This window comes from Panthera onca, chromosome C2 (genome assembly GCF_046562875.1).
Source record: "Panthera onca isolate mPanOnc1 chromosome C2, mPanOnc1 haplotype 2, whole genome shotgun sequence".
In the NCBI taxonomy this organism is placed as follows: Eukaryota; Metazoa; Chordata; class Mammalia; order Carnivora; family Felidae; genus Panthera; species Panthera onca.
The window spans coordinates 93,390,344-93,416,564 of NC_138347.1; the positions used below are offsets into that span (position 1 = coordinate 93,390,344).

General features: G+C 35.8%; 1 protein-coding gene across 4 annotated transcripts in view; it reads left to right on the plus strand.

Moving 5' to 3' along the window:
• The window catches only part of SPATA16 (spermatogenesis associated 16), a 240,811-nt gene that overhangs the window by 169,087 nt on the left and 45,503 nt on the right, over positions 1 to 26,221 (plus strand). For all 4 annotated transcript variants that reach the window (XM_078432157.2, XM_078432155.2, XM_078432156.2 and 1 more), the window contains exons 6-7: positions 10,151 to 10,298; positions 25,825 to 25,971. In XM_078432157.2, coding sequence (XP_078288283.2) covers positions 10,151 to 10,298; positions 25,825 to 25,971 — 295 coding nt within the window. The remainder of the gene's footprint in view (positions 1 to 10,150; positions 10,299 to 25,824; positions 25,972 to 26,221) is intronic.

The window sequence follows — 26,221 nt, forward strand, 5'->3', positions numbered from 1 at the left end:
TCACAGCCTGGAAAATATTAATTGCAGATAAATAAGAGAAATAATAACAAAGAAGAAGAGGTATCTGGTTGCTGGGACAAAGCTGAAACTTGCGAGAGAAAAGAAATTATGGGGATATGGAAGTAAACCAAAGACAAATTTTGAGTGATAGACTATAGCACTATAAATACATTTTTCTACACAGACAGTACCTTTTACTAGATCCTAGATAGACCATCATCTCTCCTTGGTCTGTGTACCACCAGGGCCATGGAGCTACTAGCTTCCAAGATGAATAGCTTCCTCATTGGAAGGCTCTATCAGAACATTTTTCCCCCTGCTAAGGATTCCTCTTATGCCCTGTGAAGCTTTATGGAAGCTATAAACTTCATTTGTGAGTCTGCACACCATAAATGGCTCAGAGCAAGAGGCTCAGACTGAGCTAGAACTGCTGAGTCCCAGCTCAGTCCCAAGGTAGCCATGTGAAGTACTGCATATTGTATAATATAAAGACTGGGTTTTCCTAATCTTTAAAATGGGATAATAATATCTGTTTTCCAGTGTTGCCTTAGCAAGTAAAGAGAATAATTTATCTATAGCACTTAGCCATTGCCCAAGAGCACTCATTTAATTGGTTAAGGAGTTTTACAGATTTGTCAATGAATTAAATGAAGTCTACCTACGCAGAGTACAATAGCAGGTTGCTCTCTGATGACAGGAAGTTAGTCCGTGAAACTTAACGTCTTCTCTCCAAATTAAGCATACTTGGATTCTTTCAATTTCTCCAGTATACAGCATTTCAAGGGCATCCTACACTTTTCCACTCAAAGTCATCTTGCGTACTAGTGGACAAAACAAAAGAAGTACAAGTCTGGGAACCAGGTCACCAGGTTCTCGTCCCAACTCTGCCATCAGTCAGCTCTGTGCACCAGCAAGTCATACCCCAATCTAAAACCACCAGTCAAAGAAATGCAATCAGAAAACAATATACAGTTAAGAATAGGAATATCTATCTTCATATAATTAAACTAAGTATAGAGAAGAAATGCACAATGACAAAAAAGGGTCCCAAACTGTGTTGACATTTACCACCAAACACAGAGGCTAAAGCCCATTAGTAATACCCATTTGTGCTTATGAAATAATTACAGGTAATGTAGCTATTTATTCCTGTGATACCTTTTGGTGATTCATTTTAAATCATCAGGAATAAAAGCTCTGTGGCATCCTAAAGAGTCTGGAGGCTGCTGAAACCCACACTTAAAACTCTTGAGTTTCTATCAGCTGATTTTTCTTTAGTGTGCAAGCAGAAAATGATTCAGGGTCTTTATAATGAATGTACTTTAAATTCTATTTATAAATTATATGTACTTTACCATTAAATAAGCTAGACGAACTCAAGCACATTATTATTTAAGTTCCCCTATCAAGAAGGCTTTCATTTAATTTTTGTAAATATTTCTCTTTGAGACAGGCATTCTAGTTGATAGCATTCCTTAAATCTAATGAGGGGCTGATGGGCAAAACAGTCTTATTGTGGCCAGGAGATATGAAGGATGACTATTCTGTTTTCTTTTAGGGTTATTGTTTTGAAGAGGATCTTGACCTGGTTTAGGTTTGATGTGGTCTGTTTGTTTCTCTGTTAGAGTTAGAGTCAAGTTCTTGATGTCTTTGAAGACAGGAATAAGATAGTCATGGGAAAAGAAAGTAAAACTTGATCTTGTAATTCTACAAATTTGCTGTCTAACTAGAAGGATGAAAAATCACTTAGCATAAGAGAAAGCATTGGTTTAGGAGACTTGCTTTCTTGTCCTGCTTTCTTCTCTAATTTTGTTACCTGAGTTAAGTCACCAGAACTCAGCAAGATTCAGTTACCTTGGTTATGAAGTTGAGTGATTTTAAAATAATATCTTAGTTTCTTTTCATCTCTTTAGTTCTATGCTAAAGGGACATGGAAATACAATTTTGCTATCAAATATGATTAAAAGTTAATACAGAGTAAATTTTAGTCGTTCAATGTTGAAGTTATTCAGCTAACGGAAGCATCATATATAATCAAAACCTTAACTCTAACCCTAACCAGACTGGATGGTGGACAACAGTGTACACATACACACACACACACACACACACACACACACACACACTAAATGGATATATATATATATATATATATATATATATATATACACATATATATACTTACATATGTTCTAAAATTCTATAGAACTCACATACACTGCAAAACTAAAGTAAATTAAATGTTTAGAATTTAAAATGATATTTATTATGGCTATTTTTAAATAGGATGTATTGCAAAGTAAAGAATTCACAACAGCTATATAAAAATTTGTTCAGGGGCACCTGGGTGGCTCAGTCGGTTAAGCGTTTGACTTTGGCTCAGGTCAAGATCTCTCAGTTCGTGAGTTTTTTCCCTGCGTTGGGCTCTGTATTGACAGCTCAGAGCCTGGAACCTATTCAGATTCTGTGTCTCCCTCTCTCTCTGCCCTACCCCTGCTCACACTCTGTCTTTCTCTGTCTCTCTCAAAAATAAATAACATTAAAAAAATTCATTATATGCTCACCTCAGTACAAGTAACCTGTTCATACAATCTTTGGTCAGATACTGCAAATAAAAATTTAAATTTCTTGATTTAAATTGCATGAAGACATGACTTTCACATCACTGGATTGATAAATGTAATGGCAAAGCTGCCAAATATTCCCTTATATTAGAAAATACAGAACTTTCAGTGAAGGTTGTTCAATAAAAGAACTCTCATAAATGCAAGGTAATATTTCAGTAAATGAAATGTTACCTTAAATGTTGATCATCAAGGCAGGGGCAAACAATCAATTATTACATATTTTATTCTGACATACCATTATATTAATAAAATCATCATTAAAATGTCAATCTTGGCTATTACATAAGTGATACAGTGAATAGGTTTATAGGGAAATCTCAAGGAAAGATGTTTTGCTCTTTAGGAAAATTTGTTCTTTAAGTTAATCTTAAATTTCAAGAAAATTGGACTCTTTCAAATTGAACCCATATATATTCAAAAGGATTAAATTTGAAAATTATTGCTCACAAAATTTTATTTTTCCATTTTCTAGAAAATTCCAGTCATCATTCAAAATTACATCATTATTAATGTAATAGCAAAGAATCATATTAGCCACTAAAATCTAAAGATTCCTGTCTCAATCATTTATAGCTTGAAAGTAGAGCACTGCTTCCTTTGAGTCTAATGTGAACTCTGAGAATAATACAATCATAATATTCATTCACTAGTAATACTAAGATAGACTTTATGAGAATTAAAAGAAATAGGATATAAAAAAGCATCTATCACACTGCTAAATGAAAAGTTATTTTATCTCTTTAAACACCATGTTTTTTGTTTACTTTTAAAACAATACGTAAAGCTTAGAAGGAAAAAATGGATTATGAAAGAGATTCAAATTTTTGTTTATTATTGTTTGTGAATTAGGGTAGACTAACTGCTAAAACAAACAACTCCAATATTTCAGTAACCTAAAACAATAAAAGTCAATTTCTCACTCACTGTTGCAGTTCCTGGGTGTTTCTGATTGGTTCTCCCAAAATCAGCAATAATGAGAACCCATAGTTCTTCCACTATATACCTCCATCTTCCTCCATGTCCTGGCAGTCTTCCCTCTTCAGGAAGCTGACAGAGAAAGAAAATGGAGGATCACACTAGGCAGAGTTTTATGGGCAATGCCAAGAAAAAGTATCCTTCCCACTTACATTCCATTTATCCGCACAGAGCCACATGGCTATGCTTAACTGCAAGGGGGCCTGGAAAATGCCTAACCACGTGCCCAGGACACTTATACATGTATATGTTCTAAAACTCTGTAGCACTCACATATACCACAAAACGAAAGTAAATGATTTAGAATTTAAACCGGTGTTTAATATGACTGTTTTTAAACAAGAGAGTCCCAGGAGGTAAAACCATAATTTTTGAAGAGAAAGTGAAATATAATATTTGAGACCCTAATTCTAAATTCTATAAAATTAAAAAGCTGTTCATCCTGAGAAAAGTCACTTAAGCCTCTTCAAGTCACTTAATTCATCTCCAATTCAGTGAATTGGGCTGGAAAATTCCCAAGGTTCCTTCCAGATCTAATCTTGTAAGTAAAGCAATTTACTGCAATTATGGCCAACTCTGATATTGGAAGCATTAAAGGAATAATTTGATAATAATCTATAATAATTTGATCACATTTTCTAATTAGAACTGACAAGATTTCTACTACTGAATCACTATCACTGGACACATAGTTGAAAGGTTGCAATTTGTTGAAATCCTCCAGCAAAAATATGGGAAAAATTTCATAATCTCATCATCCTGAAAATGTTTATAGTTTCTGCCAGATTTATCCTAGGCACCCTGAGTGCTCTTAAAAATTTACCAGGAAGAAGCAACTCTCTTGGATTTAGAAGAGGAAGTGAATTGTGTTTCTTTTTTTGCTAGTCTTCTTTTCCCTCTACTTTGATGGCTTTTCCTTTACTGTTGACAGAGTATCTCTCTTTCCCCGTCTCCCCCATCGTCTCCCTTGTTGTAAAATTATCCTGGGCAAATTGATTTCTGAGGTAGCAAATGGATTTTTTTGCTTAGCTAAAGAACAAGGAGAAATTATTATAAGTTACTGTTTGTAGAGGAAATGAGCTGCCCACATACACTCTTGGTTTATATAACTATAAGCTTTAAAACTTGACAAATGTGAGGATAACAATAGAGAGTTATTAGAAGCCCCAAATGTAAACACCTAATTTCAAAGCCTTTTTGTGTGTGTAGCAACAGAGAAAGCATAATTAACAGCAATGCACACTTAACAACAGAACATGTGTACTGACTGTTTTCCCCATTCTTTGTACACGTGCAACATCTATTGACACCAGAGAAACTCACACACTGGGAAAGAATAACTCAACTGCAGAAAATTTTTGTCAAACTAAAAAGTATCATTTAAAATATATCTTTTAGTATAGGTTACTTTTTAAAGTTTTTATTTAAATTCCAGTTAATATTGCAGTGTAATAGTTTCAAGCATAAAATATAGTGATCAACGATTCCATGCATCACCAGGTGCTCACCACAACAAGTGCACTCCTTAATCCCCATCACCTGTTTAACCCACCCCCCCTGTCCACCTCCCTTCTGGTAACCGTCAATTTGTTCTCTATAGTTAAGTCTGATTCTTGGTTTGCCTGTTTCTTTCTCTTTTTTTTTCCCCTTTGCTCCTTTGTTTCTTAAAATCCATATATGAGTGAAATGTCTTTCTCTGACTGACTTATTTCACTTAGCATTATACTCTCTAGGTCCACGCACGTTGCTGCAAATGGCAAGATTTCATTCTTTTTTATGGTTGAATAATATTCCATATATATACATGAATAATATTGGAGTAATATTAATACATATATATGCATATATATATTCATATATACATATGCTACCTCTTTTCTATCCATTCATCAATAAATGAACATTGGGTTGTTTCCATAATTTGGTTGTTATAGATAATGCTACTATAAACATAAGGGTGCACTTATCCCTTTGATTCAGTATTTTTGTATTCTTTGTGTAAATACCTAGTAGTGCGATTACTGGATCATAGGGTAGTTCTACTGTTTTCTACAGTGGCTGTACAAGTTTGCATTCCCACCAACAGTGCAAGAGGGTTCCCCTTTCCCCACATCCTCACCACTACCTGTTGCTTCTTGTTGATTTTAGCCATTCTGACAAGTGTGAGGTGATATCTCATGGTACTTTTGATTTGCATTTCCCTGATGATGAGTGATGTTGAGCATCTTTTCATGTGTCTCTTGGCCATTTGTATGTCTTCTTTGGAAAATTGTCATGTCTTCTGTCCATTTTTTAATTGGACCCTTTGTTTTTTGGGTATTGGGTTTTATAAGTTCTTTTATATATTTTGAATACTAACCCTTTATCAGATGTGTCGTTTGCAAATAACTTCTCTCATTCCATACATTGCCTTTCAGTTATGTTGATTGTTTCCCTCACTGTGCTGAGGCTTTGTATTTTGATGTAGTCCCAATAGTTTATTTTTGCTTTTGTTTCCCTTGCCTCAAAAAAGTTGCTACAGCCAATGTCAGAGAGATTCCTGCCTGTGCTCTCTTGAAGGATTTTTATGATTTCAGGTGTCACATTTAGATCTTGAATCTCTGTTGAGCTTATTTTTTGTGTATGGTGAAAGAGAATGGTTCAGTTTCACTCTTTTGCATGTTACTGTTCAGTTTTCCCAGCACCATTTGTTGAAGAGATAGTCTTTCCTATTGGATATTCTTTCCTGCTTTGTTGAAGATTAATTGACCCTATAATTGTGAGTTTATTTCTGGCTTTTCTATTCCATTGATGTATGTGTTTATTTTTGTGTTTATTTTTGTACCATACTGTTTTAACTACTACAACTTTGTAATATAAATTGAAATCTGGAATTGAGATGCCTCCAGCTTTGCTTTGCTTTGCTTTTCAAGACTGCTTTGACTATTCAGGGTGTTTTGTGGTTCCATACAAATTTTAGTATTGTTTGATCTAGTTCTGTGAAGAATGCTGTTGATATTTTGATAGGGATTGCTTTGGGTAGTATAGACATTTCAACAATATTTGTTTTCCCGATCCATGAGCATGGAATGTTTTCCTTTGTGTGTGTGTCATCTCTAATTTCTCTCATCAGTGTTTATAATTTTCAGAGTACAGGTCTTTTACCTCTTTAGTTAGGTTTATTCCTCCATATCTTCTTATTTTTGGTGCAATTGTAATGGGCTTGATTTCTTAAATTCTGTTTCTGCTGTTTCATTATTGGTGTATAGAAATGCAACAGATTTCTTGGTGCATCTTACTTTTTACAAGCTGCAATTCCTCACCTTGTCTCTTCCTCTATTTATTTTCAAAATCAAGGAAAATCTTTGATGATTAGAAATAGTTTACAATCTATATTTTAGTACCTATGATTATTACACAATATTCCAGTGTTTAAAAATCCTTAAGCATAATCTTTCATTTGCTGATATTAGACTCTTCATGAAAGGCAAGCCCAACCCTAAATTACTAAATCATTATCATCACAAAATGATAACCTGATATTTTGGTGTCTAACTCAAACAGTCAAAAATTCCTTCTATTTTAGTAATGCTAAATTTTTTTCTAGATTATTTCACTGAGTCATTCAATAATGCACCAGAAATATTATATATAAATGTTATATATAAACACATATACACACATATAATAGTGTGTGTGTGTGTATATATATATATATATATATATATATATTAGACTCTATGTAATATACCAATACAATAATATAATACTCTATATAATATATACTGTATTCCTTTACAAGAACAATGTGAGACAGATTCAAAGCCCCAAGATTCTCTGTCTCTGGAAGAACAAAAAATATTAATACATAAAGGCACAAAAAGGATGTGTCAGGATCTGGTGAAAGGGTAATTTGTGTTCTCATTTCTACTCTATCTTACAGTATTTTTTCTTGGGGTTATAATAATGTGTTTTGGGAAAATATCTCTATGGAAACTTCAATTATTATTCTCACATACACACTTTGCTCACTCACCCACCTCCTTACGCATCTTCAAGATGGAGGGCAGAAACCACAAAAAGACCCCATATCTACTGACTGTGATTAGTGAGAGAGGGAGGCTGTGCCCCAGCACATACCCTCCTGAGTGGAGAGCCCTGTGAAACCCTAAATGCAATTCGCTGAGCAGCAAGCCAAGAGTACAGTGCCTTAAATGAACAGATCAAGCTGCCACACAAAACCCACACTTCTGCCACTTGCTAAAAAGCTGGTATAGGCTCTTGGGCACGAGTCTTACTGTCCCTGCTGTGAGATGGCTTAGCAAAGTTACCTTGCCAGCAGTCACTTAAGCTGCCAGTAGTTGGAAAAGAAATGGGATGAAGAGAGTGTTTTCTTCTATCTTGGCCTTACTGAGATACTGTTAATGTCTCTCTGGAAGCAAACTAGAGAATTAAATACCTTTGTTAATTTTTTTGAGCCAGAATTTAAAGCAAAATACCCTTCACCAAGATATTTAGAGAAAAGCTATTTGGGAGTTAGGAACTATTATGGGATCAATTGTGTCCCCCCAAAATTCATATTCTGGAGTCCTAACCCGGTGCTGCAGATTGTCATTGTATTGGAAATAGGTATTTAAAGTGTTAATTAAGTTCAAATGAGGTCTTTAGGTGGGTCTTAATCCAATGTGACTGATGTCCTTATAAGAAAATGAGATTAGGATACAGACATACACAGAGGGGGGAAAAAAAAAAAAAAACCCATGTAGAGACACAAGAAGCTACATAGCCATCTACAAGTCAAGGAGAGAGGCCTGAGAAGAAAGCAGTCTTGCAGACACCTTGATCTCAGACTTCTAGCCTCTGGAGCCATGAATTTCCATCATTTAAGGCACCCAGTCTGTGATACTTCATTATGGCAACTCTGGCAAGCTAATATGGGAATAGTTTACAAAAGGTAAAAAAGTCAGATCATGACCTTAAAGTCAGGTCTAAAACAGCTTCCCTCTTCAGCATATCCTCCCACACTCATCTAGGTATGATTACTTACATTTTTGGTCTGGACAGGCCATCCCCTGATTGGTTCCAGCTGTGAACCGAACCTGGTACCTAAACACCATATTTGAGTTCTCAATCCACATCTCTGAATTCCAGACCTGCTGGCTGCATTACCCTTGTTAGCCTTCCAAAGTTGGCATCCAGGACTCAGCACCCAGATCCTGCTGTACACTCATAATCCATTGCTACCTCCGCTGAGGGCTAGCTCTGGGTTTGGAATCACAGTTGTATTCTTTGTTCCCCTGACAGTTTCTCAAACCTGGGAAGGGCAATATAGTGGGCAGTGTAAGCTCTTTCATTCAGCCATTCAGAAATTTGCCCCACAACAAATTTAAAATGTAAATTGTAAAGTTTACATCGTTGTCTGAGCCCCTCAGAGAAAGGAGGACCCTTTACATCCAGAAAATTTTTACAAAGCTGCTCTGTTGCACACAGTATAGATGATCATAGAGGCTACTGGAAGTCACTTGAGAAATGGAATAGGCGGTGAACAATTAGGTTTCTCAGTTTAAAATCAATTCCTTATTGCTCTTAATACCAATCAGAAACTTGTTTACAAAGTGCTATGACGGTAATCATATAAATTGCTGTTTGTTAAATCTTTTTTTCTTTGTTGGACAGTTCAAATCTATTCTTTTTCCTTAAGATTGTTGGCACTCTTAGTTGTCAATGAAAAAAACTTATTCCTATAAATAAATACGGGTTTTTGTAATATGCTTTTATGCTATTTTCAGAAAAATGAGATAACTATAGACATTTCCACTTTTTATTCAATGTTCAACCCTCATTAGAAGGAAAAGCTGTAGGAAAGGAATAAATTCCTTTTAAAACTTCACATAACTTTCCTTTTGGTCTGTTTCAAATAGTAATGGACCTAGTTAAAACAGGAAGCTCAGGGTGATGGCTGGCTTTATCAAGAATGGTACATGAGCAAAGAAAATTTAAAGAACTTCTTAAATAGCCAAATCCATCTCAAGTGGCTCTTGTGATCTGGAGGGAAGGGAAGCTTTGGTGGGAAAAAGTTGAGAAAGGTTTCTCTTACTCCAAAAGGCTTTCCTAGGTATTGGAAGAAGGGGGAAAAAATGTACTTTGTTGTGTTATTTATAGAAAATACTTATATCTAGATATTTCAATTCGTTTTTTAAAGTACAAATTGCTCATCAATGTCTGTTCAAGAGTAGAATAATTATATTAGACTTAAGAATTTTATTTTTAAAATCAAGTAAAAAATGACACCTTGGAAAATAGAATTTTTATTTTTATCTTAAAGCAAGCTCAGTGTAGGGGTGCCTGTTTACAAACTTTCTTCATTTAATTAGTTTTCTTAATATGAAATAGTATTTCCAGAACTAATTAAAATTTTATTCTAATGAATATTCAAGACCAAAATATGTTATCTTTGGAGTACAGTATATAGATTTTTAAATCATCCATAAAGGTAATTATATTTTTTTACATTCTTAAAAAGTCATATATTGTTATTGATGCCAAATGGGTTGTTTGCTTTCTCTCAGGCCATGATTGAAGAAGCCATCACCAGAGCAGAATCTTTCTCAGTTATGTATACACCATTTGCAACAAAAATCAGAGCTGATAAAATAGAAAAAGTAAGAGAGGTTTTCACAAAAACTCATCCTGCATATGTGGAATACATCTACACAGGTAATAATCAAGTTGTCAGCTGCTAGTTTATTTCCATTAATAAAATGGGTCATTTCTGCTTTGTTTGTTTATTGTTTCAGTTTTAGTAGTACATTGCTATTGGTGGTGGGTTTGGGTTTTTTTTCATTTTATTGTATTATTTTTTTTTCATCATGGTAAGTGTACTTTTTAATCCCCATCACCACCCCATTCTCCCACTCACCTCCCCTCCAGTAGCCAGCAGTTTGTTCTCTATAGTTAAGAGTCTGTTCTCGGTTTGCCTCTCTCTTTTTTTCCCCTTTGCTCATTTGTCTTGTTTCTTCTATTTCACATATGAGTGAAATCATATGGTATTTATCTTTCTCTGACTGACTTATTTCGCTTAGCATAATACTGTTTAGCTCCATCCATGTTGTTGCAAATGACAATGTGAGTGTTGCAATGTAAGTGTCATTGCAAGTGACAAGTAAGATTTCACTCTTTTTATGGCTAAGTAATATTCCATTGTATTCTGTATCCATTCATCAATCAGTGAACCCTTGGGCTGTTTCCATAATTTGGCTATTGTAGAAAATGCTGCTATAAACATCAGGGTGCATGTATCCCTTTTTATTTTGGGGATAAATACCCAGTAGTGCTATTGTTGGGTTGTAGAGTACTTATATTTTTAATTTTCTGAAGAAACTCCATACTGTTTTCCAGAGTGGCTGCAGCAGTTTGCATTCCCACCAACAGTGCAAGAGGGCTCTCCTTTTTCCACATCCTTGCCAATGCTTGTTGTTTCTTCTATTTTTTTATTTTAACCATTCTGAGAGGTTTGAGGTGATACTTCATTGTAGTTCTGATTTGCATTTCCCCCTGGTGATAAGTGATGTTGAGCATCTTTTCATGTGTCTCTTGGGCATTTTTTGTCTTCTTTGGAGAAATATCTGTCCATGTCTTCTGTTCATTTTTTATCGGAATATTTGTTTTCTGGGTATTGAGTTGTATCAGTTCTTTATATATTTTGGACACTAACCTTTTACCATATACGTCATTTGCAAACATCTTCTCCCATTCAGTAGGTTGCCATTCAGTTTTGTAATTGTTTCCTTTACTGTACAGAAAATTTTATTTTTACATAGTTCCAGTAGTTTATTTTTACTTTTATTTCCCTTGCTTCAGGAGACCTATCTAGAAAAAAGCTGCTATAGCCGATGTCAGAGAGATTCCAGCCTATGCTCTCTTGAAGGATTTTTGTGGTTTCAGGTCTCACATTTAGGTCTTTAATCCCTTTTGAGTTTAATTTTGTGTATGGTAAAATAAAGTGATCCAGTGTCATTCCTTTTGCATATGGCTGTCCAGTTTTCCCAACACCATTTGTTGAAGAGACTGTCTTTTTCTCATTGTATATTGATTTCTCCTTTGTCAAAAATTAACCGACCATATAATTATGGGTTTATTTCTGGATTTTCTATTCCATTCTATTGATCTATGTGTCTGTTTCTATGCCAGTACCCTGCTGTATTAATTACTACCGCTTTGTAATACAACTTGAAATCTGGAATTGTGATACTTCCAGTTTTGTGTTTCTTTTTCAAGATTGCTTCAGCTGTTTGGCGTCTTTTATGGTTCCATAAAACTTTTAGGATTGTTTAGGAGGACATTGTTTTAATCTGATGAGTTGAAATGGGAAGTTATTTTAAGGTTTTAAGTAGAACTAATCCTATGGGTCTAGCACAATATTCCTTGTACCATGATGATTCTATGCGTGAAAAGGAGACACCCTAAGATTTTTTTAAATGAAAAAATAACATGTGATAAAATGCCACCTTTCCCCATACTCTTCATTAGTAAACTGGATGACTATAGTATTTTCCTAAAGATGGATTTTTTTCCAGTGCTATTTCTACTCTCCTTCCATCTCTGTCACACTTCAAACCTCCCTCTTTCCTTATGTTCTTGGATCACTGATATCCCAATGAGATCTGGATGGTCAAAGTGTACGTAGAGGACACAACATTAGTGTTATCCTTTTTTCCTCATTTTGTCTTTGGAAGCCACTTGCTTTTATTAATTCATTCAAAATACTTTTTAGTATCTATTATGTGCTAGCTATTATTCTGAATTAAGACAAAGATTTTCTTGTACAAAATTAAGAGTCACTCAACAACTACCATGTTGAGCGAAATCTCTAAATGCACATACCTAATATCTCATCTTCGTATTAAGGGCCTTTCAGTTCCTTTTTTCATGGCTTTGGGGCCAAGTCACTGACTTATATGATTAGTAATGCACTCTGTTAGTGATCACTTTTAAGATGTCAGGCATTCTACGTTTTTTATCTCTTGTTATTCCCAAATCTTATGGAGTAAGATGATTCTTACTTAGAAATAAGAGAACAACAACCAGATAAAACAAATAGCTTTTCCAAAGATGCACAGCAAATCACTGGTGGCAGGCCTTTGATTTGAACCCATGTCCTTGCCATTGAGCTATACCATTGCCATCTGATAGGAGCAGAGGTGTGATAGAAGCATTAAATTTAGGTTCCATATAGTCCTTGTTTTCTCCACAGTGCCTCAAACTCTTTGGAGGAAAGATATTAAGTAAATCTAACTAGTGATGATTGAATAGTGAATCTCTAAAGAACAATGAGAATTTGAGGGCAAGGAAAAGGAAGAGAAGAAAATACAGTGCATGCTATAATGACCATCGATGCTGATTTACTTAGTGTGAGCATTTTCTAAGGAAGTAAATAAAAATGTTTCAGAACCCACATTTTCTGCTAATTGTTATAAATCATTTATTATTTTGTTATGGATACGTTAAGAGTTTTGGGAGGAGTGGCTTTAATAGCACACAAGAGTCATGTCAATCTAGTGTCATGGAAAATGAATCGGATTCAGCTATTTCCATTTCTATTCTTGGATCTATTGGTAATGAAGAGAAATTCATTGAAGATCACCTGTATGACAACTGCTCTACTGGTAGAATGAATTTAGTTATATTTAACCTACTTCACAGAGAAGTCATGAAGATTAATAAACACTTAGGAAGCACTGTTGTCACTGAGAGCTTAAAAACGATAATACCATTAATAATCCAGATTCATGTCTCATATAACTCCATCAACCTGTTATCAAGATGAATTGTGATCTATTGGCAAGAGATTCATACTAAAGGATCTTATACTTTGGAAAAGATGGTAATTATAAGTTACTAATGATTGTTTCTATTATTTTATAATTACTAATTGCTGGGGTATGACAGTGCTATATAAGAAACTAGAGAGGAAAGACAGCTTCTGGAGGTAGAGAAGGCAGTCTAGAATTTTAAATTTCATTGGGATTGGGTAGGTTCTTTGCTCTGTAGAACCTGTACCTTGGGCGAACAAGGAAGGGTATTGCACTGATGACATTACTTGTCTCTGTTACAAATCAGTAAAGGATCTTCCCCCAAAGTCATTGCTGGAATGACAGTGAAACCATCGTTATTAACTGTATATGCACAGCCTTAGTGGTCTGGCTTCTAAGGTGAATGAGGACACAAAGCATAGGAATAGGAAAGGTCAAATGTTATCTTTAGTATCTTACAGGTGGTACTAAGTGATTAGGGCAGGCATCCGTAGCCAAAGGTAGTAGCTAGAAAGAGAGTCACACTAAGAGAGTAGCTATTTTGTTTTATTGGCACTTCTCCAAAACCAGGATTTTCCTTTTATCTGCCTTGTAGATGGAATGTAAGAAACTTTTATTCTGCCAAAAATGTATTCAGTTATTTATTTCAACAAATAGCCATACAGCAGTATGACTGGACAATCATAAAGCAGATGTGTGCAGACATGAGGCTTTTTTTTTCCCTACACATATTCATTGTTTGTCTGCCCAGAGCCAATAATATACTCTATCCCATTGCAAAGGAGTCAGTCTCATTCAATCATTTCTAAAATTTAGTCTTTCTTCAGTAACTATTAAATCAAATTCACCAGCTTCCTTCCCCTTCCCATGGGATTTTCTTCTCCCCCTGGTCTGGTTTCAACTTTCACATAGCTCAGACATATCCAATATCCAAAGAGGTCAGTAGGCATGTGAGGAAAGTTTCTTTTTTCAAAGTTTGGTGCAGGTTGGTACAGTTGCTGATTACATGGCTAATTCAACTTCAGATAATCTCTGTTGGTTTGAGCAGGACCAGATGGGTTCATTTATGTAACACATTAGGTGATCAAAGGATACGTATATGAGGTCCCCATGCTGCCTTTTGGTGTAGATGCTTCTTTATATGTACACCAACCACCCTCACCACATAACTTGGCCCAACCTACAGCCATTCTCTGAGATTCCCTTTCCCTGCCAGAATGCTGGCTTGTAAACCAAGTCACCTTCTGGGTCTTACTCAAGAAATCCCCTTTACTCCACTAAAGACTGAAAGTAATTTTAACCCTCTCTCCAACTTGCTATGCTATTTTTCTATTTCTCTTCTCCCTTTATGCTCCAGAATCCCAAGATCCTCAGGATCAACAATAGAGATGGGTGGTTTGTCATCTATTCACTTAGTCATCAGACATTTATTGGACACATATATTCCAGACACTATTCTAGGAAGTGCTAGAATATACCTGTTTCTAAGAAGGGATCTGATTTTAGTAATTTGTAATTCAGGGCGAATATTGGACTGTATTTTTCCACTCTTTTATAGAATGTTTTCAACTAAAACCTAAGCTCTAATGGTAGAATGGAAGGCTGACTCTAATTAAAATCATGATGGAGGAGAAAACAGACAAGGGAGCAGTTTGGAAAGTGCACTGAAAGTGGGAAGACTAGCTAGTTGTTTACCAAACTATTTTCTCCCCATATATGCAACTAGAATACATTTCCAACCTCCCTTACAATTAGGTGAGGCTTGTGACTGAATAATGACCAATAGAATGTGGGCAGAAAAGATGTGGGCCACTTCTAGGCCTGGCCTATAAAACCCTACATACAGAACTCTCTTTCCCTGGCTACTGACTGAGTGGATAGGACCATGGAACTGAAGAAGCCACAGACAAAAGAAGCTTGGATTCCCTGAATTACCTTGTGGAAGGTCATCCACTGAATACCCACATGAGCAAAAACCAAAATTCTATTGCTTTAGATCACTGAGATTTGGAGGCTTTTGTGTTGGGTGTTTTTTTTGTTTTTTTTTTTTTTTTAACGTTTATTTATTTTTGAGACAGGGAGAGACAGAGCATGAACGGGGGAGGGTCAGAGAGAGGGAGACACAGAATCCGAAACAGGCTCCAGGCTCTGAGCTGTCAGCACAGAGCCCAATGTGGGGCTCGAACTCACGGACCGCGAGATCATGACCTCAGCTGAAGTCGGCCGCTTAACCGACTGAGCCACCCAGGCACCCCTGTGTTGGGTGTTTTTGTTGTTGTTACATTAGGAAGCTTTACTCTAATACAGTGCCTTACATCATAACAGGTAGTAGCTTCTTAGTCCATCTGTAATGCACACAATAAATTCATGTGAACTCAGTGACTGAATAAACACTCCCTCATTTGCAATCAACTCTACCCTCAGAAACGCTCAGAGATTGTACACATTGTTTCCTATCTCACACTCACTCATCCTTCCCTGGACAACTACAGGTGAATGCTGTCATACACACATGTTGGTACCCACCCACAGAAAGATCACATTTCAGGAGACTCACTGGGCCCTATGAAAGATAGAACACAATTATATAGTTTTCATTGCAGCAAGAGAAATTTAGGTTATAAGTAAGAATTTCTAAATTACAGAGGTCAACTAAATAAACAATCAACAGATGAAGGTCATAAAATCTATACCTTGAAGATCTTGGATGAGGAGTTTACCTATCAAAGTTTTGCTGGATAAATAGTTATTGTCATTAAAACTTGGAGACTAACACATTTAACTCTCCCAGCAGGGGCTGGCAGACAAACCCCCAGTTCAGAAACTCTGCCCAACTCCAGGTCACCTTCATCAAACCTGATAGTATTGAGTTCATTACTCCTTGGTCACGTGACAGTGCAATGAGCCCAGCAATAGCTGGCAGAGGTGGCGGTAATGAGCGGGAAGGGTTTTCACAATAAAGATTCCCCAGGCAGTGCATTTTTCTCTAGCTAGCCCCCAGTTCATAGTAACCCATGTCAGGGATTCCCACATGAGAAACAGATGGAAAGAGAAAAGCTATAAAAATAAATCCATTTTGAAATGCAAATAGGTATAAATATTTTGAATCTTTTTATTGTATAGACCGACTAAATTAGTGATTTATTATGAGAAAAAAACCCTTCACCCTCAGTGGCAGGTACTAAACTATATTGCCCTTTATAACTTCTACAAGACTGATGAAGGAAGGTTAAAATTAAAATCTGCCTTTTGGGACAACCAGGTTTACATATCCTCGGGAACTTACCGTGCATCTTTTGCTATTTGAGGAATATGGTAAGACCCGCGAAAATCTTAAATCCTTATTGTAATAGAGCTGTATTGTATTATGTTTTACGGAGAAAAAATTACTGAATTTTTAACAGTGTAGCTATCCATTTTTCTTATTTAAGGAAAAATCCAGTTTGATTCATGCAGAGTAGTCAGGGTATATAAAACAAATAATAATTCATCAGCCCCAGAATTATTATGTTTTCATTTATAAAGATTTTGCTTGAGATTTTTACTCATATATTCCAGTGAAATAATGCAATTTTGTATAGTTCTTATTCTTGCATGGTTGTATTTTAATAATAATAAAGTAATACAATAAGCATATCCTGTCTCCTCTTGATGAAAATATCAAGATTTATTTGCTAAATAAATAAATATTCAGTAATGGATCTGTGCTTAGTAATGTTTAATAGAAAAGTTTTCTGGATCAGATATCAATTACTTTAACACTGAGGTGGATAGAGTCATATTTTGTCTTTCCATTGCAATTTAACTCCCAAGAGTAAATATGTATGTTCAGATGAATAATATATTGTTTTAAAATAGACCTTTAAGAATTGCTTTTTACTGAAATTTATAACCCTGTTCTTGTTCAGTCATCATTTACCAGTAAGGATAATACATTCTTATGCTTTCTAAAATAGGAAATAAAAAATTCCTCATTTTATTCTTTCTTCTTTAAAATATTATAATTTTATCATGATCATGAGTTTTCAAGATAAGACTATTTTCCTCTCTGTAATTCACTTTCTCAAATGGAAAAGGTTATAGAATTAAAGAGCTTATATCCCCAGTATTATTATGAAAGTGTTACGACCGGGTTGGTTATAAAGATGATAAATCATCTTGTATTTGTACCACAGAATTCTTGTTAGAAACAGCGAATCATTCCCAAAGTATGTAACTCCCCCATATACAGAGCTAAAGTCTCTGTTCTTAAAATATGAAAATGTTGGTCTTTCCAATGGGAAATGTGGTTTTCTGGCACTACTCTGTCTTCTCAACAAACAGGTCACTTGTCCTTTGCAGTAGCAGGTTACGGCACTGTTTGCTTCTGGTCTCCATCATCTACTGTTACCTTTCACGATTGCATTTTTCCTGGACTTCTCTGGAACTATATAATATATCCTCCGTAGTATATTTTCTTATAGGATCTGATTGAAGACAGACAGAATGGCATTTAAAGAAATACCATTTAATAATCCAAAAATAAGTGCAAGTAATGTAAATTTTTACTGCAGCTTCTCAAGAAAAACCAATGAGTTAGGGCAAGATGGAGCTCTTGGAATGGGATACATGGCAGGAAGCAGGTATTACAGGTACTGTATCCATAATGCTCTGCAAAACGCATACACACACACACATACGTGCGCGTGTGCACACACACACACACACACACACACACACACACACACTTATATGGCAGCTTCTCTCCAAGTCTCTTTCCTACTCTAAGCTCTCCAAATACTCTCCTCAAATTTATTCCCTAATAAACAGATAAGTAGTTCCTTTCCAGTGTTAATCTCTAGGAATATTGTGAATGAGATAGCTGATCCTGTTTAATTCTAACAAATATATAAAAATTTATAAAACACACTTTGTGTATTAATCTCGCGGCTTTATCATCCATCTCTTACTTTTCCTTTTGATGTGTTTTCCTCAAGCATTCTTTTACACTTTTTCTTATGTCGTATGTATTTATGTAAGGCAAGTCATTACACTTCTACCTTGGGATATAAACAAACAAATACATAGATTACCAATCCAGATAATAAGGGAAATTGAGGTTTTCAGATTATGTAAGACTTTATCATGCATTCTTGGTTAACTACCCAAAAGTCACTTTCTATAAGATGTAGAATCTAACCAAAAATGAAAAAGTAATAATTATGATATAGGTCAAGACAAATTATGCTAATATACATTTAAGTTCAATTATTGGTAATAATGTCATAATAATATTATCATAATAATGGCATCACCAAGATGCATTCGATTTTGCTATCTTTGTAGTAGCTGTAAAAATTAATTCCTAATCCTCAAACTGTTGTGTCTTAAATAAGGAAAATATTCTTCCCAGATAGCTAACTTGAAGAATTTATGACTGTCTTGCATCTCAGCTATAATATTTTAAGGATTCCATAGTATTTAGAAATGTACAAACTACTAGTTAAATCCCTATATCAGAAATCTTTGGTTTCAAGTGGTAGGAATCACAGCTCAAACTGACTTCGTTATATTTAAATTTTAAAGGAGGAGAGGGAGGCATGGAACAATTGATTTGTATTATTGAAAGACCCACAGGTGGCACTGCCTTTAAATACAGCTTAATCCAACAGCTCATTCACTGCTCTGTTTTCTGCAGTCAGCTTTATTCTCAAGTTCTGCCTGCTATCCCACTTCCTGTACCATACTTTCAAATGCTAAGATCTTGAGTAATAGCAAAATGCTCAAATGTCATTAGAGATCTCAAATCACACTGTTCTGAAGAACAGTGAGTTCCTCTTCCACACAATTCTTGAGACTTGCTCTTTCTCATTAGCCCAAATTGCACTTATGCTTATAATTGAACCAAAACTGAGCTCAGAGTAATGCCGTGGATTAACTGGTCTGCATCAGTTAGGCCACACTTTTAGAGCAAGTAGAGATTGAGGGAATTCTCCAAGGGGTGAAAAAAAAAGAGGAGGAGGGAATGCATAGTAGGTAACCAACCAACCAATGGCCATTCCAATTCTCATATAGAGCAAAAATATAGCTGTTTATGGGAATTATAACAACATTGTATTATTTCACTGATCATGAGTCTAGTAAATATTGATAGGATAGCAGTATCTTTAATATTTGTATTGTCTCAAATCTACTTTGGTGGGGATGGAATTAAGGAACTTCCCCAAAATACAATACAGCAGATTGAACATAAAACTTTGGAATCAACATGAATTTCAAGTGAAATAGAAATGAACTATACATAAAAATCCTGTGGAATTATTTATTTCTCTAAGTGTATATATGGGTTATGAGAAGAAACTTAAAAATACAAAGATTGGTTTTGGAGAAGTAGACCAGAAGTCTGAAGTGAGAATTAAGAATCTTAGGAATGGAAACCAATTTTTTCCACTTACATCTAGAACTCTGAAATTATAATGAAGGTCAATGGGAAAATGTAATTTATTATACAAAGATTCATTATATATATAGCTTTCTCACACATGGAATGCAAAAATCACAATATGCTATGTTTTTAAAAGTAGAAACTGTTTTATTATTTATGGGGGGCAATAATGATAACTTAGCTGTAAAGTTGCTGCCTTTTGCTATTTTCTTGCTGATGTGAATTTGTGGATAACTTCCAAGATAGAAGTATTGGCATTAAAAGGAGTACAAGATAAAACTCAGAAGATGGTTGGGAAAGAACTAATGACAAAGTGTTGGCATTACGAAGGCACTGTAGAAGTTAAACTCTGAAACTGATCAGTAAAAAGAAGTCATATAAAACTGACATGGTCCCATCTCATACTGAGCAATTGGGACCTTTAGAAATGAGATTTCACTCTAACCCAAAATGTCAGAACATTTTGTTATGGACAAAGGGCAGAGAAATGACATAGACACCAGAAAATAGAGAAGGAAATGAAACTTAGAGAAAGGTGGTGATAGAACACTAACAGATTTGCGTATTTCTCAAAGAGTTTTTAAACTTCTTAAGCTTTTTCTTTAAAAAAAATTTTTTTTTTTGCTTTGAAAAGTTCATTCACAATCCGTTGGCTGTGATTCTGATGAGGTGTCCAACAGAAAATACTGATGATGATGGCACCAACTATGTTTTGTACTTTACTTCCAGAGAGTTTAAATTTTATTTTATGCATATTTAGCTTCATAACAGATAAAGCTATCCCTCATATATATAGATGAGTCTGCTGATCTACAATCAGTATTTCATGTTTGCACAGATGCTTTTCTGGTGGTTCTGACAGTTTCACTAAGTCAGACTCTCTCTATTAATCCAGTCCTCTTCTGTAGCTATGACTTCATATTTCCCTGAGAACAAGCTGCAGCCAGGGTACAACCTGAATATGAAACTAATTTTTCCATCCAGGAAAAGCTGGTTTGTTCATTTTAGCATCTATTTCATTGGATTATTTGATGCTGGTTATCTTACTTCACTCATCCTTCGTACATTGAACAGAAACCACTTAAGGTTTAGCTAAAATAAAGAACAAAGGCTGTGACAAAGCAATAAGTCATATCTCAGAAGCTCTGAACATTTTATTTGTTCTTTTTGAAGTTGTTTTTTTTGAAAAAGATTTTTTCTGAAGTTTTATTTTTTACCATTAAAAATTCAGGATTTGGAAAAGTTTGTTTTTAGATTCAAATATTGATGGACACCCACTAGATGCTTCGGGCATGAACATAACTTGAAGATGTCATTCTCAAGAGGATTAAAACCTGTTAAAGAGATAAGACATACCCCCCCCCCCCCACCCATGAAACCTTAAGAGACTCTAGAGTGAATAGTATAGATTTCTTTAAGAGTTTGAAGGGGGATACTGGAATATTCAGGAGACTCTTCATGGACAGGGTGGGACTTAAATTAGGTACATCTGGAAGGATAGTCATTTACAATATGAGAGAGAATATGTAAGTGTTTCTTGATGGAAAGAACTTTTCTGAACAAAGAGAAGTTCAGAAGCAGGAAAAGCACAGGCTGGTACAAGTTAGTGAAATCAGCGGAGCTGATGATTAAGGTTTATACTGGAAAAAATGTAGGAATTAGGTACAGATTGTGAAACAGATGCACACAGTTGAGAGGCTTGAATACCAGGAAAGAAGTCACTGAAGTTCCTGAGGAAGGATGTGACAACCACGAAGGCGATGTTCCAGAAATATTCATTGGGTGCTGGTGTGGAGATATATTGGCATGAAATGATACTGGTGGCAGTGACGTTGGTTGGGAAACGTTTTCTGTAATCCAGATGTTATGATCATAAATCTGACCAGAGCGGTAGCAATGGTTATGCTAAGAAAGGAGTTAATATGAGATGTATTACAATGGCCAAATTCAATTAGTTTTGAGACTCACTAAATGTCAGGGAATAAGAGGAAAGAAAAGTCAACGATAGCTTCCAGATTTTAAACCCAAATAATTGGGTGAGTAATAGTTATCCTTATAACACGTTGGTGAAAAGCAGGGAAGAAGGAAGTCGTGGTGATTATAAAAATCACTTTTGAAGAATGTATTTGCTGCATTGTTGGTGGTAATTTCTATAAGGATGAGCAAATAGCAATGTCCCAGGAGGCATTTGGAAACGCTGTGTTTGAATTGGGTGGAGACTTTCAGGTAAGACTATACTTTCCGTCCCTAATGTTTTGTTTAGCAGTAATCGCTAAAGCCACCAGAATAGAAACCAGCCCCCTGCCGCCAAGACTGTACGTATGAAGAACTTATCAGTGATCCAAGGACAGCTTGGAAGACCACTGAATGAGAAGGCAGGAAGAGCAAGGGAGAAAGAGCAATCAGGAGGGGTGTGTGTGTGTGTGTGTGTGTGTGTGTGTGTAGGAGAGAGGAGGAAACAGAGACAGACAGACAGACAGACAGAGACAGGTAGAAAGAGAAGAAACTGTCACTGACCTCCAGGAAGGTGACTTGGAGAAGAAGGAGGAGGGAAACAGTACAGAAGGTCAAACTGCATGAATAACTTGAAGACCTGAAAACATGAATAACACTGAAGACCAGCCTTCTGTGGTACAATAAAAGGTTCTTGATAAAGGGCAAACTTTATCCTCTTTTGCTGAGGTTAGACATCTTTCAAAAAGAATTGAAAGATTTTGTTTTTGCAAGAAACTTAATCTGCATAAACTATGTTTGATATTCTTTTTTAAAGCATTCACTTTCCTAATGGTAAAAATTTGGGACTGCATCATACCTGAAAAACTGATTTTTTAATAATAAATTTGGTCGTACTCATCTAAATTTCACCTCTAATTGTGATAAATTGTAAAAGAATGCATTAACGGATTTATTTCTCGTGTTTTCTTCTGGAATGACAGAAGCAAAGCGAACATTTTTAATCAGTTCAACTTTCCTACCAAAGAACAATACAATCTGGTTAACTTTCATATCCATCAGGGGCACAGGGCTTTTCGGACGTAGGTAGAGGTTTATGAGCATAAAATTGAGAACAATTAGCACTCAAATTAATGTTACATGAGATTCAACATCTGGTAAGTATGTCGTCATTTTGGGTCATAGACCACCTGCTAGGCTAAATGTTCATACAACTGCAATTTACTCTGCATACAAATGGAATAAGAATGATACTTTAAAAAAATTTTTTTTTCTAAATTTAACAGTTTGAATGTAGGGGCCTCTCATGTCTTAAAACTTCAACTAGAAGTTCATAATAAGTGGAACACATGAGATAAAACAGGGGATTGAAAGGAACAGAAGATACTTTTATTTTTGCAGGCATATTTTATGATAAATTAGCTATATTGCTAACATTAGTTTCACTAGTCAATCTAATCACTGCCACTATCAGTGCCATTCTTCTCTTTATCCACCAAATATTTAAGAGCAAGTAGAGGTCAACCTTTCAAACTCCCCATTTATTTATGTAATTGAGCCCTCAAACATCTGGCTGCTTCTGGCAATAGAGCTGCACCAGAAAATGACAAATCTCAAGATGCCTCTTGCAAGCCTACTGCCAACAGCCCATGCACAGCATACCCTAATCACTTCTGAACTTTGGCACTCTGGAGCCTCCTATCATTTCTATCAATGTAGGCCTTAAAGCTTTAAAGGTGTCCTGCCAGGAACCCCCTCTGAGCTGGAAGCAGGTGCTGACAGGAAGTTTCAGCCCTGGGATCCAGAAGCTTCTATGTCTAGATATACTCTGGGTTTGTGTGGAGGTCAGAGCAGACATAAAGCCTATCCACACGTATTCAGGGGGCCTCTTGCCCTCCAAAGGTACCCAAGAAGCCAAGGACGTCTCCATGGAACAGCCCCCAACATCATCCCCAGCATGGCCTGAAGGCCTCAGGCCTTGTAAGTCAGGAAGCAAAACCAAGTTAAAGAGCAAACTGTAGCCAAAGATCACATACCTTCTGGCCTTGATCTCCAGAGTATGCTAATTCCTGAAAATGCTGACAGTTTATAAATTTAGGCATCTTATAGAATGCTAAATGATGACCACAATCGAAATAAACGTGAGGGACACCGAGGTGGCTCAGCTGGTTAAGCATCCAACTTCAGCTCAGGTCATGTCTCATGGTTAGTGAGTTCAAGCCCCGCATCAGGCTCTGTGCTGACAGCTGGGAGCCTGGAGCCTGCTTCAGATTCTGTGTCTCCCTCTCTGTTCCTCTCCCACTTTTGCTCTGTCTCTCTCTGTCTCCCAAAAGTATATAAGTGTTAAAATTTTTTTTTTAAATATGATGATCATATATCAGAAGGGTGAGTTAGTGTCCTTTTTGTTTTTACTTAGTTGCCTTTCTACATGATCAGGTTCTTGGCCACTTTAGCCAAACTGGTGAACTCTTCCCTCACTATATACAACTAGACAGTATTAGGCTGGAAGCAGAAGATGTGCCTGTGGTTATCTACAGAAGATTTCAAAAGCAAGGAGACTTCCTGCACCTTTGAAGTTTAAATGCAAAAATCACAATTTTTACCTTGCTTAGAGAAATGAGACAGTCTTTAAAAAAGAAGCAGTTTGTGATTCAAACACCAACTAAAGAGTCGTGTTAAATCTGCATGTTAAAGCACCTAAAAGTTACTCTATTAGTTCTGAGAACTCTGTGCTTGCTGTGTACTTTTCTAGATAGAGTAGGAAATGTCCTATCTAGAATCATGTCTATTAAAACCATCTATTTATTGGCATTGCCGTGCTTCTATAACACGCTTCCCATTGATTCTTAGAATAATGATTATTGTCATGGCTCAGTTGTCATGGGGATAGTTTTAAGAGTTAAGTTTTGATGTCCAGCTGCCTGACTTTCAATTCTGGTGGCTCCATTTGCTCCCTGTGTGATCCTAGGCAAGTTTGCAAACTCTTCGTGAAGCTTTGGTTTTGCCGTCTGCAAGGTGAGCATCATAATAGGCCCACCTACACAGTTGTTGAGTGAAAAGGATAATCCTGGAAAAGTGTATAGCACAGAAGTGCCAGATAAATGTTGGCTCTCAGTAACATCAAGGGATTACCTGATCTTGAGTCACCAAAGAAAGACTAAAACATGTCTAATATATTTTGTTCTGTGTTTGTGTTTAAAAGATATTTTGTGATATTTTGGTTTTTTCAATAAGCATACATGTTAACTCTCTGTTTGACAGCCATGCTTTATTTGATTAACCAAAATGTGTCAAAGAGCTTTGAAAAATTGTTGTTACAGGCTGTGTTCTTGTGTAAGTCCCATCCTATCTGTGTCCCTCAACTTTCTGTTCACAAAATGGGGACAATAGCACCAATTTTGTGAAGCTATCATGAGGATTTAAAAAGACAATGTGCACAAAGTACTTAGAACAAGGGAAGGTAGAAAATAAGTACTCAGTAAATATTAGTTCTCATGGTCATTAAGTATATGAGTTTGTTTTGCAACCATTTTCATGACACTTGAATTATTTCCCAGTCTAATTACAAAAATCAGTATATTTGTCATTTCAAATTTTCTTCAACTACAGGAGGGATGGTAACTAAATTAATTAGTCTTATATTTTAATTCTCACTTTGCAATTTTTCTCTTTCCTTTCATATAACGTTATTTCTTTAAATCTTAAACTATGAACAGAAAAATCAAATTCTCTTGAAAAGAGCACACAGAAAAATATTAAACCTGCAAGCTTGTCCTGAACTTTCTATTATTTTGAATGGAAGGAGATCCATGTAATCGAACCATATTTTACTACTATGCTCTGTGTATGTTTATATTTTTTAAAAAGCATAAATAATGAAATACATACCATAATAAAATTTTGATATATCATGCATTTGACATTTTGATGCATACACTTCTACTCTGCCTTTAATATTTGTATTTATAATGCCTTCCAAGTACAATTCCTGAAATTTAGGGGGAAAATACCCTTTGATATCAAAGCCTTTAGTTCATTTCCTATTGTATTTCAGATCTTCAAGGAGTCCACATGTTGCCTCAGACAGTTGACTGGTCATCTTTTCCTCCCCAACAATACCTCTTGACTCTTGGGTTCAAAAACAAAGAAGATGGAAAATTTTTGGAAAAACTATCAAGTAGGAAGCTGCCTACATTTACAGGTAAATCACATGGACTTATTATTATCCTTCAATGCTGTTCTAAGGCAGGAACTGTGCATTCTTCAGCAAATCTTATTCATCACAAGGCCTAGCATATAGTAGTGCTAGACCCCAAAAAATGTTTGTTGGGTAATTATTAACTCCTTCCAGTCTTCTTTGTGGATTAGTTAACAATACCTGGGATTCAGACTCCCCCAAGACCAATGCAATTCTAGAATGCCTGCCTCCCTCACTCCAACCATCTCACCCC